A 17,757-nucleotide genomic window follows, 5' to 3' on the forward strand; every position below is an offset into this window, starting at 1 on the left:
AGATTTGTGATAATAAAATTGTTCAATTTATGTAATGAATGTTCTTTTGAACCTTCTATTGACTTTAATTTTATAATGAATATTTCTTTCAACCTTCTTGTAAAATATTTTCAACAAAGACAACTTAATTTTCTAATAATTTTTTTCTATTACAATATTATTTTTATGAAATTTTAAATTTAACCATCAAAATTATACACATATTTAATATCATACTTATTGCACAACTTCCAATAGAACTACAATGTAACTGAGAAATGTTCCCAACATGCTATCATTACAATTCAATTATAAAAATAAAATCCCCACCATGTGCATTCTAACATATGATCAAAATGCTTATCATTTTAAATCAATCATCATGTTGCAGAGGTTATCTATAAAACAAGAGGCTATCTATGAAACAACATATGCTAAATAGTTTAATGGGTGAAAGGATCCACTGACAAATCTATCTAATCTATGACAAACCACCATTAAAGTTTGGAAAAATATGCACATGTCTAAACTAGTCTTTTAGGGAAAAGCCATGGCTTTGTCAAAGCCCACCCAAGCTCGAAACCCCACTAGGTGATAAAAGAAGAATTAAAAACAAAATAAAAAAATTAAATATGGAGAAATGAGGAAAAAATTCATGAAAAGAAACGTTTTTGTCCGCCAATGAGAGGACCGGCAGATATTTTTGATTTCTGGAATTCTGAGATGCTAAGTCCCAACTGTTTTAAGCAATTTAAAAAAACATAAAAAATCCTCAACTTCTAGAAAAACAAGCAAATCCGTTTTGTGCCCACGGGAAAATAAAATCAACAGCCCCTTGTTTCCGTCTACACCACCATATTTTAAATTAGATGCAAAACACTATTTATCTCTTAATTGCGTGGACATTTCCAAACAATTCCACAGCGCTTTTGAGTTTTCTTCTGATTTTCCGTTTGGCAAAAACACCAAAAACAGGTCCTAACGCATAGATTTGGGACATATTCGCATTTAATATCTCCTCCTCTGCTACCCATATACGTTCATTGTGTATATATATAGTCGCAGGTACGCACTGTTTGTACCTCTTTCTTGTTGGAGAAAGAAACCCCATTCACATTCAGGGATTTTGGCCAAGCTTGGCTACGCTTGTGGGAAATTTGGGGAAGCTGCTTTTTGTTTTCTGTTTTTAATGGAAGGTATGAGTAGCGCTTGAAGCAGCAGCCATGCCTAGACGAGCAAACGGAGGGAAAAGCTCGGGTCCCAAGGGTTCGAATAACGGTCAGAGTAATGGTAATGGGATTATTAAGAAAAGTCCCGTCCAGATGCTTTATGATCTCTGTGTTGAGACCTTTTCGCCTCACGGAACGTTGCCTACACCGGAAGCCATTGAGAAATTGCGATCGTTTTTAGGTCAGTTTGAGGTTTTGCTTCTTTTCTCTGTGTATCTGATTGCTTTTTTGATAGAAATTGAGCATGGCTTTGTGGAGTTTTTAAGCTTGGACGTGTGTTTTATGGGTTCTGGTGGTGTGGTGTGCGTAGGGTTTGTGTTTGGATAGGATTGAAGGTCTTCTTTGTATTTGGAATGCCAATTTGTGGTTTTTGAATCACAGTAATAAGTTGTAAACATCACTTGGAATGATAGAAACCCAATTCGATCGTAGGAGGGATAGACAGACAATTCAAAAAGCTCACCCGAAATCATCAATGAAGGATAAAATCTATGGGGATTTTTTTTTCCAAAAACTTCTGCATTGGCATCTATGTAATGTAGGGAGGCAGTATAAAAGAGGGTCCCAACAATAAGATTTATTCGTTGGCAAGTTCCAAGCAAAGAAAAATGTTGGTTCCGGAACCTTTAAAATCATGGATTAAGATAGTTGTCTAATTAGACTTCTTCTGTGTTTCAAGAAGTTACCCCACCGTGTTGGCCGACAATTCGTGATAATTTCTTTTGTAAAGTCTAATTGGAATGGGATAAATTGCCCCACGGTGTTGCCAGTCAATTAATGATAAGTTTCTTGTTGAAGTCTGAATGGCATGGGATGATCTCAAGTGATAAAAGTATTGTGGCTTTGCTTCCATATTCAAAGCAACGGGGTTTGATCCCACTAGAGACTTGATGAAGACTGGAGATTGGGTAAAACATCACATCAAATTGTGTAGAGTTCAATAGGATGAGCTCAATTGGTTAAACCATTGGGGATGATAAAAGTTAAAAATGTGTAAAGTACCACATCCACTCAGCTGGTGTGTGAATGTTATATGAATTCCAGGAAAGTCAATTGGGGCATCTAAGCTAAAGTTCAAACTAAAAATGGAATTTACCAAATCAAAAAGTTATGCATCGTTTTTGTGCCTTTTTCCACAGTTTTTTCCATATATTCATACACTTGGGTAAATTAGACCTTCTGCAGTTCCTCGAAAATGAGTAATTTTATTACATGGTCTTGAGTCACACATGCTTATCTTCAATGCCTATTGTTGTATTAACTTCTTCTTAAGTAGCAACAATGATTTGGGCATATGGTTCTTTTTCTTAATGAGCTAAAGTTTTTGCCTATTTAGTGGATCAGTAGTCTTAGTGGTAAAGTGCGATAATGATTTGTATTGAGGAGTTATATGTATTATCATTTGCATTGATCTATTTTAATAATTTCTGTATGAAGCATCCCTTAAATGCTTTTTGGTTCAATTACTATTATTTACTTTGTAGAAAATTTGGTTTATTGTTTTAGTTGTGACTGATTCAAGTTAGGCATCGTAAGTTTAATGTTAATAAATAAACTCAACATGTCACGTTGTAATTTTATGATTTTGTTTGAATTCTACTTTTCAATCGAAGGTACTTTAGGGTTGTTAGTTTGGAATGTTTCCTTATTGTATGCCTTTTTCAAAAAAGAGAAAAGGTTCATATTCATCTTCTCTCTATGTTGGAAGCTTAAGCTTGCTTTAAGGTTCTTCTTGTAAAAGCTTAGATTTTAGGGTATGTTAATAGGAAGCATCGAATTGTATTGGTTGTTTTGTTTGATAAAGGCTCTTGAATTGTTCGTGCTAGAAAACAAGTCTAATCAATATGAAAATTGTTTGTAAGTTTGATTACTATCTTTTACCATAAATTCTTTGAATTTAATTGTTACAACCACACTAATTCAATGCTTCACATTATTTCAGTTTAATCTTTTGATTTTGATTGGTTGCACATGAGTTGAGTTTATGGTTTATTTGTATCTCACAAGAATTCATTTTAAAGCTATTGGGTCATAAGTGGCCTTTAACTATTAAATTTTCCTAAGCATGTGGAGTGAATTTAAGGTGTAAGGCTTCCTTAAAGAGTCACAGCCTTTATGCTTTGGAAGATGAAGAGGTTAAATGTTGATAAAACATTCTTAAGTTTTGAATTTATTGGCATTGATAAAGGTTTGTAAGCTCGATATGGATAGACATAGAAGGTTAATGAATTCAATGTATTGCCAATAAATATTGATAAATGATATTGAAAACGTAAGCCCAATTGATATGTGCAGCTCATGTTCTATATGATATACCTTAATTTTTTGTTTTGGTATTCAATACATGCCTATCATATGCGAAGTTACACTTCCATTTTTACCTTGAATCATCTTTGATGTTGATATATAAGGCATGGCTGCATAAAAAATGTTGATAAATAAGGCCTGGCTGCATAAAACAGTTCTAGACATGGTATAAATTGTCAATTTAGTTTTTTCTCGTAGAGAATGGGTGTATGCTTAGAGAAAATTTTCTTAATCTTATGTTACAAAATAAAAAATATAACATCCCTATTAGTTTTAATTTTTTGGTATATAGTACTGATTTAGTTGTTGTTCATAAAGAGTGGGTGTATGCCGAGAGAAATTTTTTTCCAATAGCATCGCAATGCCTAAGTTTTGACATGGTTATAGGTTTCTTTTTCAAGTCATTGTGCTTATGTTGGGGACATATTTTGTTGATTCAACAACCCAAATGACCTTATAGCTGCTCTAAGACATGGCCATTGTGGGTTGAGTTTTGGCAACCGTTACCACACACCAAACAATATGTTTGGATCATCGTGTTGCAAAACCATTGTGACTATCTTAAATGTGCATTGTTGATTGAGGTGAAAGTGACCAAACAAGAGGGTCCCATGAAATAAATAAATAAATATGCTACAAGATTAGTTCTTATCTTTCCCTCAATAATACAAGTCACTACCTTTTAGTTCGAAGATTTGAGTGCATACTTTTGGGGTGGGGCTAGAATTTGCTTCACTAGCTTAGGGGGTTTTAGTTCCCACAAATTGTTTTTTTATTATTTTATATTTATTTACTTTGTTGAATTGGATATTCAAAATAATAAAATTTATGAGAGCACCAACTTCCATAAATTTTGGAGCTTAAATTGCACTATAAAATTCATGGGACCACTTGCTTCAATATATTCCTAAAAAATCTTAGCAACATCTAGTGAAAATTTTTTGGAAGCCCTCATCCATGGGATCCCATCCTAACTCTTAAAAAATTGCCTCAAATGATGTCATATTTGAATTGTAGTTGCATCAATTTGTTCTCAAACAACCTTCTAGATTTCAAAAAAAATCTTGAGAAATATGCTTGACAATCTGATGTCTTAAATTGAAATTTTTTGCCTTGTTTCTTGCCTTCTGTGTGCCAATAGCAAGCTATGATACCACTTTTAATGAAATTACTTGCATAGGGGAAGAATTTTATAGGAAATAAGATGCAAATACTTGATATCACTTGAAGAATAATCCATTTCAAGAGGGCAAGCCTCCAAAAGTCTTCAATAAAAACATAATTTAGAATATGATGATAATTTATTAACTAGCTTGCCGGTTCGGGTTCGGGCACCGGTTCGAGTTCGAAGAACCGATACGCTAGTACGACAAAATTTTGAAAAGGGGTTTGGGTTTGTTTGGGTTCGTTAGTACAAAAACATGTTAATTTTTTATTTATATATATATATTTATATTTATATTTGTGCAGCCTATAAGCATGAATTGAGATTAGCATGTCACATAGCATCATATAAACAACAAAACAAACATAAACTTGTAATCATAGCATCATGATCATACCATAATAGCATCATATACATCAAGTTTAATATCAAAATGACAAAATATTCAAGTATCATTGTTTCAACTTTCAACAATATAAAGTTTAATCATCAAATGGATCAGCTAATTCATCCTCCTCCTCCTCCTCCTCATTGACATTGACATTGACATTGACATTGACATTGACATTGACATTAGATGAGCCAATGCTACTTGCACTATAAGTTTGCTCGCTCTCCGAGTCATCAAGTGTCAATGCAAGAAGCTGAGAAGCGGGAGCATCCAAATCAGTATGCTCTAGCTCTATATCCCACATCTTCGTTTCCCCTTGTGTGTAGTCACGTTGTTTGTGTGCAAGAAGATGTAGGTTGGAATGCACATATACTAAATATTTTGCTCTTTTTGATAGCAACCTATTGCGCTTTATTGAGTGGATGAAAGAGTATGTGCTTCAATTTCTTTCTGAAGTAGATGAACTAGCAACCTATGAAGACAAAGTAAACAATTAAAGTTATACATTAATAAAATTAAAATTAAAAATTACTAGCAACCTATGAAGACAAAGTAAACTATAAATAAACTTGTGATAAATTTTAATTAATTAAACTTGTGATAAAACTTTTACAGCGAGAGGTTGTAGGTGTTGGAAGCATGCACCATGGAAGTACCACCAACTATGAGCATCCTTCTTGGATCTATGACGAAGTGCATCAACACTTAGACCATTCCCATTTGCGAATTCTATGAACTCATTCGTAACATTATCTCGCAAATCATCATCAGGATATAGTCTAAGAAATGTTGCCTTGTACCCATCAGATACTTCTAGATCTCTCGATGGTGGAATCCTTCTTGGTTTATCAAGAAACTAATTGCTATAGTACTTTGGTGTCAAGGCATAGGCAAGAAGATGCAAAGGAGTGGTCATCTTATTCCACCTTTCTACAATAATTGCTTTCACTTCTTTGAAGAATTTCTCCTTGGGGTCACTCTTATTAGAATATTTAATTATAGTTTAGTCACCTATATTTAGTTCCTTTTTTAATGGTCATTTAGCTTTTTAGTTAATTAGCTTTTAAGCTTTATTTAGCATTTAACTTTTTCTTTTTAGTTAATTAGCTCTTAAGCTTTATTTAGCGTTTAGCTTTTTAGTAGGTCACTTTAAACGACTTGTTCTTAATTTAGAACATTGTCCTTGTAATCTCTTTATATACGCTTGTATATTGTTGAATAGATTATCCGATTATTGAATCATTCATTCAATTTATTTTTCATGGTATCAGAGCGGGTCGATAAAGTTTGGCGAATTTTTTAATAAAAATTCATGGCCTTTTTTTTGAAATATTTTCCAATTTTTTTAAAATTTTTTTTAATAAAAAAATGATTTTGCTTTTTTGAAGGCTTTTTGAGGGTTTTGAAGGTTTCTAGTTCGTGGGTGAATTTCTTTGTGCTGGGCAGCAGTTCATGTTTTTTTTAGGGTTATGGAGATTTTCGGGCTTGCAACTTGGAGGTTTTTTTTTGCAGATTGAAAATTTTCCGAGGGTTTTTGTAATTTTCGACTAGGGTTTTGACCCTTTAGTTCAAGTCGAAATTTTATTCTGGTTGTAGATTCTTGATGGGTTTTTCGAGACCTCAACTGGGTTGTCATCAGATTTTTATGGGTGCATTGTTTTCCATGCCTCAAGTTTTGAGCCGTTAGATCTGCATTCTGATTTCAGATTCTTGGTGGATTTTTTCAAAAACTTTTCTGGGATGGTCTTAGATTTTTTTGGGTACCTTGTTTTTTGTACCTCAAATTTTGTGCCAACGAATTTGCCTTGAATTTAAAAACAGTCCACACTTTCTGCTATTTTTGTGGACGTTGGGAATTTTGGTGTCTTCTAGGCGTTGTGTTTATGCTGTTTTAAGTTTGCAGAAAATTTTAATTTTTGGGTTTCTTCCAAACCTCGAAATTCGTGCATTGGAATTCGAGCCAGAATTTTCCTTGAAGGTTTCAGTTTTTTCAACAGCTGCTTCTATTCCGATTTTTTATTTTTTTAAAATCAGATTCTTCTGTCTCTTGCTTTCACTCGATCAACCTCGGTTTCCATGATGACATCTTTGACCAGCATCATGTTGGAACACAGACAAAAGTTCAACAATTGCCACAACACCTGGAAACAGTGCATGTTCACGGTATTTGAATATCGTTGCCTTGATCAGATTGATTTAGGCCAGACCTCATCCTATAGGTCCCAGGGTTTTCACATTTTTTTTCCGGGTTTAGAATTTTTTCCTTAAAAATTATTATTTGTCATCTGCAAAGCTTGCGTGGGTTTTTTGATTTTTTGCCATAAAAATCATGGGAGGGTTTTTGTTTGATTTTTTTCTCAAAAATTAGGGTTTTACTACGTGATGTTGTCTGGTGTTTCCCTGCATGATGTTTGATGTTTTACCGCGTGATGTTTGGTGTCTTATCACTTGATGTTTTAGGTCTTGCCATGCGAAGTTTCAGGGTTTTGTTTGATTTTTTCCTCAAAAATTGATTTAGGGTTTTTTACCATTTTTTCCACAAAAATGATGATTTGTATCTTCAGTTTTGGAGGGTTTGCTGATTTTTCCTCAAAATCGTGGTTTTAGGTTTCACTTTGGTTACCCAACATCATGTTGGAGGGTCTCTATAGTATATTCTTGGTCATTAACACGTTGCAGATCCAGGGAGGGTCTCTACAGTATATTCTTGGTCATTAACACGTTGCAAATTCCAGGGAGGGTCTCTACAGTAGAGTGTTCTTTCCATGTGTGATCAAAAGACCTGCAGTGTCTTCTGTAGGGTAGTTAGTAGATAGAATGACCATTAAAGGAGGGTATTAGAATATTTAATTATATTTTAGTCACCTATATTTAGTTCCTTGTTTAATGGTCATTTAGCTTTTTAGTTAATTAGCTTTTAAGTTTTATTTAGCATTTAGCTTTTTCTTTTTAGTTAATTAGCTTTTAAGCTTTATTTAACATTTAGCTTTTTAGTAGTTCACTTTAAATGACTTGTTCTTTATTTAGAACATCGTCCTTGTAGTCTCTTTATATACGCTTGTATATTGTGGAATAGATTATCCGATTATTGAATCATTCATTCAATTTATTTTTCAATTCTCTTTTGCATTTATAGTGAACTTTATTTTTTCAAGCATTGAGTCAATGGCATCATAAATCTCACCAATGCAAGGCCTATCCATGTCGGTATAGCGAATCATACTCATAATGGGCTCAGTGATACTTAAAAGATATGTAACAAGATCCCAACATTTCTCATTTAATATTCTCTCCCTAATTTTTTTTGCCCCCTTACTGCTATTTTGCTTCCATACAGTCCAATTGTTGCTGATCACCATATTGCATAGTGCCACTCTAACTTTCACAAGTCGTCTTAAGACGATTGTGTTTGATGCAAAACGGGTCTCAACAACCTATAACACAAATTAATGGCAAAATGTTTAAAAACTAAAGCCAAACTTTAAAGAAGAATACACAATATAGCTTGCACAATGATATTATGAACATTGAAATTAAAAAAATCGGAAAATGTAAAATTAAATTACTATTTCACTTACCTTCAATAGCTCCAAATTCGAAAAGGATCTAAAAATCGCTTGAGACATGTGGTGGTTTGTGATGAACATCTGGACGTCCTCAACCTCTGCATACATATCTTTGATCCATTTTAGTTTAGTCCCAATCCTTTGTAGCATAAGATTGAGTGAATGGACCGCACAAGGTGTCCAAAAGATGTGATCATAGCGTTCCTCAACCAACAAACCAACAGCTCTACAATTTCTTGCATTGTCTGTTATGACTTGGACAACATTGCGGGGTCCCACTGACTCAATGGTGGAGATGAGAATTTCTGCAATAAATTGGCCATCTCTTACTCTGCAATAAATTGATCAAGGGATGATTTTTAGCATCTTTCCACCCATCTGAAACAATTGTTACACCTGTCTCAGCCCATGAATCCCTTATGGGTTTCAATGCATCTTCAACCCTCTCCACCTCTTTGTCCAATAATGTTCCACAACTTCCATGTACCTTCTCATAACCTGGGCCCTTATACCCTCTTGGAGCTTCATTAACACTTTTTATCATTTGCTTCCAATATGGGGAGTGAACAACATTGAAAGCCAACCCATTTGCACAAATGTGCCTTTCTACATCTTGGTCAGCAATGTCTCTACTCTCATTTTGAAATGCGGTTTCTAAAGGCCCTTTATTCTTTTGTGTGTCAAGGGTGGTCCACTTTCAGGTTCATTTGTGTGAAAGAAGGGGCGGTCTTCTACTACAACATCGGGATTAGATGGGGCTTGCATTCCCCTTGTTTTCTTTGGTGTGGTTTGATTCAATCTATGGGCTTCTCTCTCATCTGCCTCCTCATGCTCCCTAATATATTTCACCACTGTCTCATTTGGTATAGGTTTAACATCTTTTCCAAGACATTTTTTGATGCCTCTTCCTTTTATTCCACACAAATGGCCTACCACTCGATAATATGAACTATTACGTTCAATACCATCTTTGGCATCTCCAACGGAATCTCCCACCTCCTGCAAGTGGTTTTAAAATGTCAACATACTTTCATAAGGGAGAATTTGGATCATTTCTTTGTTTTGTAATTGTTTGTTCATTGCCAATGGAGGAAGAGGTAGATGCCATTCTAGTTCCTATGGCAAGAAATAACATAAACATATTCAAAAACAAAAACAAAATAATGAAAAACAATTAATGTTTCATGTTTGACAATTTGTGAAACAAAAATAGTTGGAAAAAAATGTAAAAAAACCTACCTCGTGTAGCCAATGGGAGCTTGCAAATGTATGGAAATGATGCTGCAACACTTGTTGAAGCTTCAAAAATCAGTCTTCAACTCCTCCTATTTGATCTTGGAAGCCAAACTTTGTTCACCCTTTCTTCAACTTGCTGTCAAAAATTTTTTGTTTGCAACACAAATGAGGAGAAATGAGCCAAGATTATGTATTAGAAGTCACTTTTAGGGTATAAAATTCACTTTTTACATGGTGGATTCCAAAAAAACTTTAAAATATGGCTTTTTGGGCCGCCTAGCCGCTCAGGTTCGGCCTGGGTCTGCCCGGGTTTGACCTGGTTCGATCTTGGTCCACCCGGGTTTGAGCTAGGTCGAACCCCCACTGAGAAATTCGAATCTTGGTCGAACCAAGGCCAGACTGGACCCGAACCATGGACCCGGACCGTACCGAACCCGAACCAGGGGTGTCTAGGGGTGAACCCGGTAAGCTAGTTTATTAACCACTACCTCCAATATATAACATACATATGTTGTGGAGACCACCAAATTTGACCTCACTTTCTATATTAAACTACATAAATTATCATGCAACTAAATTAAAATTATGCTAGCCACAAGTTGACCACATATATCCCCATGCACACTCTAGGTTAAGGACTTTGTAAACTGTTTGGTATTAGTTCAATTCTTCTTTATGGCCTTGATTGAAAAAGTGTTCAACTCTTGCAATATCTTACCTCGCACTATTATAAAGATGATAACTAACTCACTAGATTTTCAAAGCAAACAAAAAATGGTGCATACGCAATATGCATTAAGATTCAACTATGCAACAAATTAGTATAAGTTAGAGAAGAATTAGATTCATGAGATCTCAAACAAGATGGCATCTAAATTTTTTAAACCACATGAGGGTCCTAGAGACAACTCTTCTCAAAAGGTTGAAATGTTAAAAAACATGATAGCTCTTATGCTTCATTATAGGACCTATAGAAAACCTTTATTATAAAAAATGATTGGATAATATAGAAAGTGTTCTTGCTATTAGAGAATTGAAGAATTGTGTCATGTATTTTCAGTATTAATAAGAAATTTTTCTAATGTAAACTTAAGCTATGTTACCTCGAGTTTTCGGGATGGGGACGACAGGGGACAGGGGTACTCGTTTCCGAGACGGTGATTTTTTTGCCAATTTTGGGGATGGCTAGGGGACGACCATATAAAAATAGGGAAAATTAAAATATATAGGGCAATTTAAAATATTTATATGAAAACATGGATAAAGCATGCACATATACATTATAGAACCTTAACATATAAGAACTAGCAGAGTTTTTATGCCAAGTTTGTGTTAAATTGAGAGTCAAAGTCAAATTGCTTATAGAATTCATTGTCAAAATTCACTGTCAATATGCAGAATTTTTGAAAAAAATTTTGAGGACACGTCCCCAGGTAACATAAAAACTAAGCAACACTTTAATTTATCACCACATGGAAATATGTAGTTGCATTTACTCTTGCAAGAAACATGAATGCTAATTAAGATGAGATAGGGACACTATCCCTCATATAGTAAATCATTTTAGAATATCTACCTTCTCTAGACAAACATATTAAAAGGCTAGAAAAAACATAAATGTCAGCAACCAACATAGGAAAAATAAAGTTTATGCACCTCTCAAAATAAAATTCAAAGCTTAAAAAATGGGGATGAGATGCCCTTCCATCATCATTTGGTTGTCTTGACAGAATGGTTAGGATTCCTCTGCCCCAAAAAGGAGTCATTAAAAATACTTAAAAAATGAAGTGCAAACCTAACCCTAATATGTAAAGATGCCTACATCCTCAATTTTTTTAAAATATGATAGCCCGCCCTCAATTGGATCACCATTCAATCACCATTCACTTGAATCATCTTTGTTAATCATCATTCATCAAGCTAAGTTTAAAATTGAATTTCAAACTCAAATCTTCAAGTTTGAGTGTTGTTTTTCATTTAGGATTGCAATATTCGAATAAACAAAATTGAAAATTCGATGAATGAATCATTTAGCTGTTTTATTTTTAGATTTTTGGGTTTTAAATGCTTTTTTTGGTATAAGATGTCAAATTTATAAATGTTTTCAAGGTTTACAAATGTTGTTTTTAAGGTTTACGAATGCTGTTTCTAGGGTTTATAAATGCTGTTTCTAGGGTTTATGGATGGTTTTAGTGTGTCTAGTTAATTTTTTAAAGAGTTTTGTTTACATAATGATAAACTAGGCAGCTGATTTAACTTTTGTGTACTACTTGTTATGCACTTATTTTAGTTAACTACTTAGTGTTGTTATTTTTATATGTTTTGATTTTGTTACTCAAATAGTCAAATGAGGTGTTTGTCTTGTGTATATACATTGCTTTTACACTTTGTGTGACTTGAAGTAAGAAAAATAGAGATGAAATCTTTGTTTGAAGAACTAATTGATTAATAATTTTATTGGGCTAATCAATTATCAAATAATCAACTCAAGGTTGAAAGAACATGGATTTCAACCTTTGACTACCTTTGTTTTTGTGTTTTGTGCGACTTGAAGCAAGAAATTGGAACAAAATTTCTTGTATCTTGAGACCTTGCAATAAGTATATGTTGCTAAGTTAAACCATATTTTTTATTTCTTGCAAATGTCACTATAAGTTCTCATATTGCTTAGGTGACAATGAGGATGCTAGGAATCCAAAAATTGAAATTCAAACCAAGAATATAGATAGGGGAAAGCTAGCTCATTTGCAAATGTTGCTGATTTCAAATGCCCTTCAAAGGATTTGGAAGATTTTGCCAATTGTCAATTCGATAAGGTCTTTTCACACCAAATTGCTTGAAAGATATGGTCAAACAAATTTACCATTTTAGGGGGGACTTGGCAATGGAAATGCCATTTTTGTTCCCATGAATTCTATGGCAGCATTATTGGAGTGAATGTTTATGTGCTTCACATCCTTGTAAAAATTGTTGGTGTGAGTGCTAGTTTGTTACTTAAAGAAAGAGCAAAGATGCAAATTGTGTGGTGGTGGTGATGAGCATGACGCACTAGTTGCTATAATAATACAGATTTGTTGACACTTCTTGATAGCCACAAGTTCCTTTTTTTTTGCGTCAAGTGCAATAGAGCCCTAAGGGTACACAATTTCATCTCAAACTCCTTAGTGGTAGAGTTGTAGGTCAAAGATGAGGCAAATTCTTCTTTGCCAATGACATTCCATTTTATGTCGTTCCTCTCCTCATTTTAAGGAGGCCATGACTAAGTTGGTGAAAGTAGGGCCTTTGTATGTGCCACCAAAGGAGACAATATTGGGGAGCACTATTTTGATTAAGAACTATATCAAGTTAAACACTCTTATGGAGCAAACAAATGCAACATTATCAATGATAGGTGGATGGATATTACGTAGTGCCTACTCATCAATATCATGGTGACATGTGTAGAGGGGGACACTCACTTGTTTAGGGCTATTCATTGTTTGGGGCACTACAAGGATGTAGAGTTTCAATATTAAAATCTTAAGGATGATATCAAGGAGGTTGGCATTGCGAATGTGGTGTAGGTCAACACATATGTGGCTTATGAGTGTAGGGCAACATGGAAGTTTGATGAAGTTGTGTGTAGACATACTTGTTAAATCCCTTGTGTGCATGCCATGAACAATGCATTGAAGGACAAGCAATTGTTTTTGGAACCAAACGAGTCATACTTTATTTGAGAGGCGAGTGGATGTTTATCAGCAATCACCTCTCATTGCTTTCATTATTTTAGACCACCTCCATGAAGGAATTTCCTAAGCTTGTTGAGATCAAATGTGCCTCATACTTCATTCTCCAAGAGATGATGATTGGGTTGCAAGAGCTAGTACAATTAATGGTCATGACATAGGGATGGAATTGGTGGGTCAAGTCCAAGTTAGAGTAGAGGAAGAGGGTGAAGGAAGTGGTGAAGAGCCATACTTTTTGGGGGTGATGTCAAATACTTCATCTCCATCATATCTTCAATTTTCATAGTGATCAAACATGGGGAACTCTAATGCTTCATGTCTTGACGAGATGTATGAGTGCATTGATAACATGCTTGGCCACTTGAAGGTTGTACAAAAGAAAGACCACATCTTGTAGTTTAGTAGTGAGCACATTCAACCTATCATTCAATGAGGTTGGAGAAACTCAAACACTCCAATGCACATTGTTGCTTATACATTGAACCCAAATGATATGTGCAAATTCTTGGTAGAGTTGTCCTTATGGAATATAGTGTGTTGAAGAGAGTCTTCATGAAGGCAATTCAAAAGATGTACAATCTAGAGGCCACCATCATCTATCATGAGTGGACCAAATTCGTCACATTCAAGGGCTGTGTTGAAGGCACAAAGCTAGATAGGGGGATGATCGTGTAGAAAGACTGAATTACTATGGTGGCATTTGCATGAGCCTCAATCAGCAATAACTGCAATAGTTGTTTGCTTGTCATCCTAAGTTTATAGTTCCTCTATTGTTGAGAGAAGCTGGTCTACATACATCTTAATCCATTCTATCAAGAGGAACAATCTTTACCTCAAGGAGAGTAAAGAAGCTTGTAGCTGCACATATTTAGAATTTTCAATGCATTGTTGGTTCAATTGATTCATTGTGTTTAGAATTAACATTACATTAAAGATAAATTACTATATCTTTTACATATTTTAATAACCAATTTTTTGAGTACTATATTATATTTGTGTTGTCCCATTGGCATCCCCAAATTTTGGAACTCAATGGAACCATGAAAAAATATTAATTTTCAAACAAGTTAAACACAAATCTTAGCATCACAATAAAATTCCATTCTAAGAAAGTTACACATTTCCATTGAATGTTTAGAGAGATGTGGCAGTGGTAATAATAAGTCATTAGAAGCGAGTGCAATCATTTGTTGTATGTTGAAAGTGTATGCAGGATGTTTTATCAACTTCAAGCAATGGATGTTTACAGCTACTTGAAAATGTAGCATGCTAGTCCTTGTTTTTACATTTTCTTATTTGATGACTTTTCTATTTTACAATCTAGCATGAAGGGCATATGCTATCCCTTGTAAGTTTTGCACAGTTTAAATCTTGTAAATCAGAGTTTTTGACAATTTGGTTGGAATAGACTTTGAATTTCTGATTTTTTTCATTGCAGGGTTTTTGACCATTGGGGTTGTAGGGACATGGTTTTGGGGATATCATATAATTTTAGGATTTTGGGGAACTATGAAAAGTATGTAGAATTAATATTTGAAAATTAATTATAAAAATAGTAAAATATTCGATAATTTACCATACATGTAAACAACATGAGTAAAAGAAGAGGAAATTTTTACAAAGTTTTGTGATTTATTGATCTAGTAATCAACAACAAGCATTTGTGGTATAATAGTTTTATTACTCATCAAGCAAGTTATAAAGTACAAAGTAATGCATAAAATACAATGGTGAACCTAGTTCGTTGTCTAATAAAAATGTTGTGGTGTACTCATTCTTGGAATTGCTAGACTTGTCTAGTTCTTTCAACTAGACCTCAATTAACACTAAATATACATCTTGATCCTCATCAATGTGTGTTGGGTTTTCAAGCTCTACATCCCACTGTGTTGTTGGAATCATGTTGTACTCAACCATCTTTGATTCTTGAGATATGAGTCTTTGTGTACAACCATGTGCTATTCCACTCTACTAAATGTAAGCCTATTTCTCCTAGCAGTTGAGAAACTACAACACCTTGTGATAAGAGTAGAATGACCAATGTGCACATCAACGATAGAGGCCCATATAAATACCATCAACTCATTGGCTTCTCCTATGCCATACCATTTTCTTATCTTTCTTTGTTGAACTCATATAGCCCTTAAGTTTGACAAATCTAGTCCATTTTTGTCAAATCGATGTAGCTTTCTCTTTACCATGCACAATGATAGAGGCCATATAAACACCACCAGCTCATTGGCTTCTCCTATGGCAATTTTTTTCTTTATCTTTGTTTACTGAACTCATATAGCCTTTGAGTTTGACAAGTTTGGTCCCTTTTTATCAAATCAATTGGCTTTCCCTTCACCATGCATTTTATTAATGACCTTCATCAAGCCCCTCTTCACCTCTACATTATTTGTAGGGAGAAGTCTATTATGCTTTTGCACATACAACTATAGGTTTAGTGCATAGATGACCATGGTCACAAGAACATTAAAGCTTCTACTTCTATTGAATGATATGCTAAATTTACTTGTTATAGAATATTAAGGTGGGGCTTTTCCATTGAACGATTGCCATTTGGTTGAACGTGCTAGTGATGGAACTCTTAAGGCTAGGGTTCCCATATTTGATCATTATGTAAACTAGGTACATGATAGAGGTTCTGTATTTAACAAAAAAGAGTTAAATCTTTATCTCTTCCTTCAACCTAAGGTCCTAAACTCTTTGCTTTGTTCTAGATTTGGTCCAAACCATGTATTTGCTATTGATTAGTTTGATGATTTGATTTTTGAAGAAAGACTAAAATAGAGTATGCAATGTGTAGTGATTGAGGATAAACATATGCACATCTCTTGCATTAGCTAAATGTGTTTGATCTACTTAATTTTGTTAATGTCCTTGAGTGCATTATTCTTGGTTTGCACATAACATGGGGCCTAATGGATATGTTTGGCTGGAATAGATAGCTTGTAGGCAACTTCAACTAACTTCTTGGTTGCTTTGTAAACATATGCCAGATTTATTACTACGAAATTGTCAAGGTCTCTTTCCTCAAAGGCATCTTTAAGGATTTGAAATTGCGATTTTGCATCCTTGTAGTTGAATTATACTATATTTGAATATTTTATTGAGTCTTGTCATTATCTTGATTTTCAAATTGGTTATTGGCATGTAAGACTAAAGTCATGCAGTTCTTTTGTTTTGGGTCAATATGCTTGGATGTAAAGGTTCACCGTGTATAGAATAACTGGTGGCACTGTTGTTATGGTAAGGATCTGGTCTGCCTATAATTTTGCATCTTTTTTTTTGATTGATTAAGGTCTTGAACTGTGCATATTCTGTTATTGTAATGCAAATGTGGTTAAGGAGATGAAATGGTAGGATGTGGAGGGTATATTCGAATTTGGTGGGCTTATTTATCATAGCATGATAATAATTATTTTAAAATAAGTGCATGGTTTGTTTATTTGATAGGTTGTTTGCATCATGTTTGGTTGATAAATTTGACATAATCAATGAAGATATTACATGGGTATCATGAGTTCTCAGTGATTAAGCGACAATGCAGCTTGTTTGTTGGATGGGCTTGACAAATTTTAATGGTATATGGTGGTCATACACCATTGATGAGTTGTATGAAATCATGTATTGAATGGCAATGCAAGCATGCCATCTTGGTAGGTGAATGACCTTAATGAATTTTTATGTTACATGAAGCATAGAAAAAAATATCTTTCTCAGGAATATATGGACACACCAAAAGATAAAAATATTTTCAATTTCTTGGGTTTATATTAGGAATGCAAAAAGTGCAGAAAAAGAGAGAGAATAACATGTGTTTTTTTTTTAAAATCTTAAAGCCATCCTAATTGTTTAGAGAAGTGAGAGTGAGGAAGTGAAGGAGAGTGTACACCATGAATTTTGAAATATGGATTTTTCTCACTAATTTTGAGATCTGGTTGTCATTGGTGCTCTCTAATATGATCAAATTGATTGCATTAGTTTTGCAAACCCTATACTAAATAAGAAATATAATTGAGAGATTAACTAAAGATTAGGAACTATCCTTGGGGATGCATTTGGATGGAATCAGATTAGGTGTAGGTTATTTGCCAACTTTTACACTGAAATGTGCCACTTGTACGCTAGTCATTGCATTAAGGCCAAA

The 17,757-nt window shown here is 34.3% G+C and overlaps 1 protein-coding gene across 1 annotated transcript in view; it reads left to right on the forward strand.

The window, feature by feature from the left end:
* Positions 1 to 838: 838 nt before the first annotated feature.
* The window catches only part of LOC131076614 (plant cysteine oxidase 4), a 37,587-nt gene continuing 20,668 nt past the window's right edge, over positions 839 to 17,757 (forward strand). Inside the window, exon 1 of the mRNA XM_058013890.2 lies at positions 839 to 1,389. Coding sequence (XP_057869873.2) covers positions 1,203 to 1,389 — 187 coding nt within the window. The 5' untranslated portion in view covers positions 839 to 1,202. The remainder of the gene's footprint in view (positions 1,390 to 17,757) is intronic.

The sequence above is a fragment of the Cryptomeria japonica genome, chromosome 5 (genome assembly GCF_030272615.1).
Source record: "Cryptomeria japonica chromosome 5, Sugi_1.0, whole genome shotgun sequence".
NCBI lineage: Eukaryota > Viridiplantae > Streptophyta > Pinopsida > Cupressales > Cupressaceae > Cryptomeria > Cryptomeria japonica.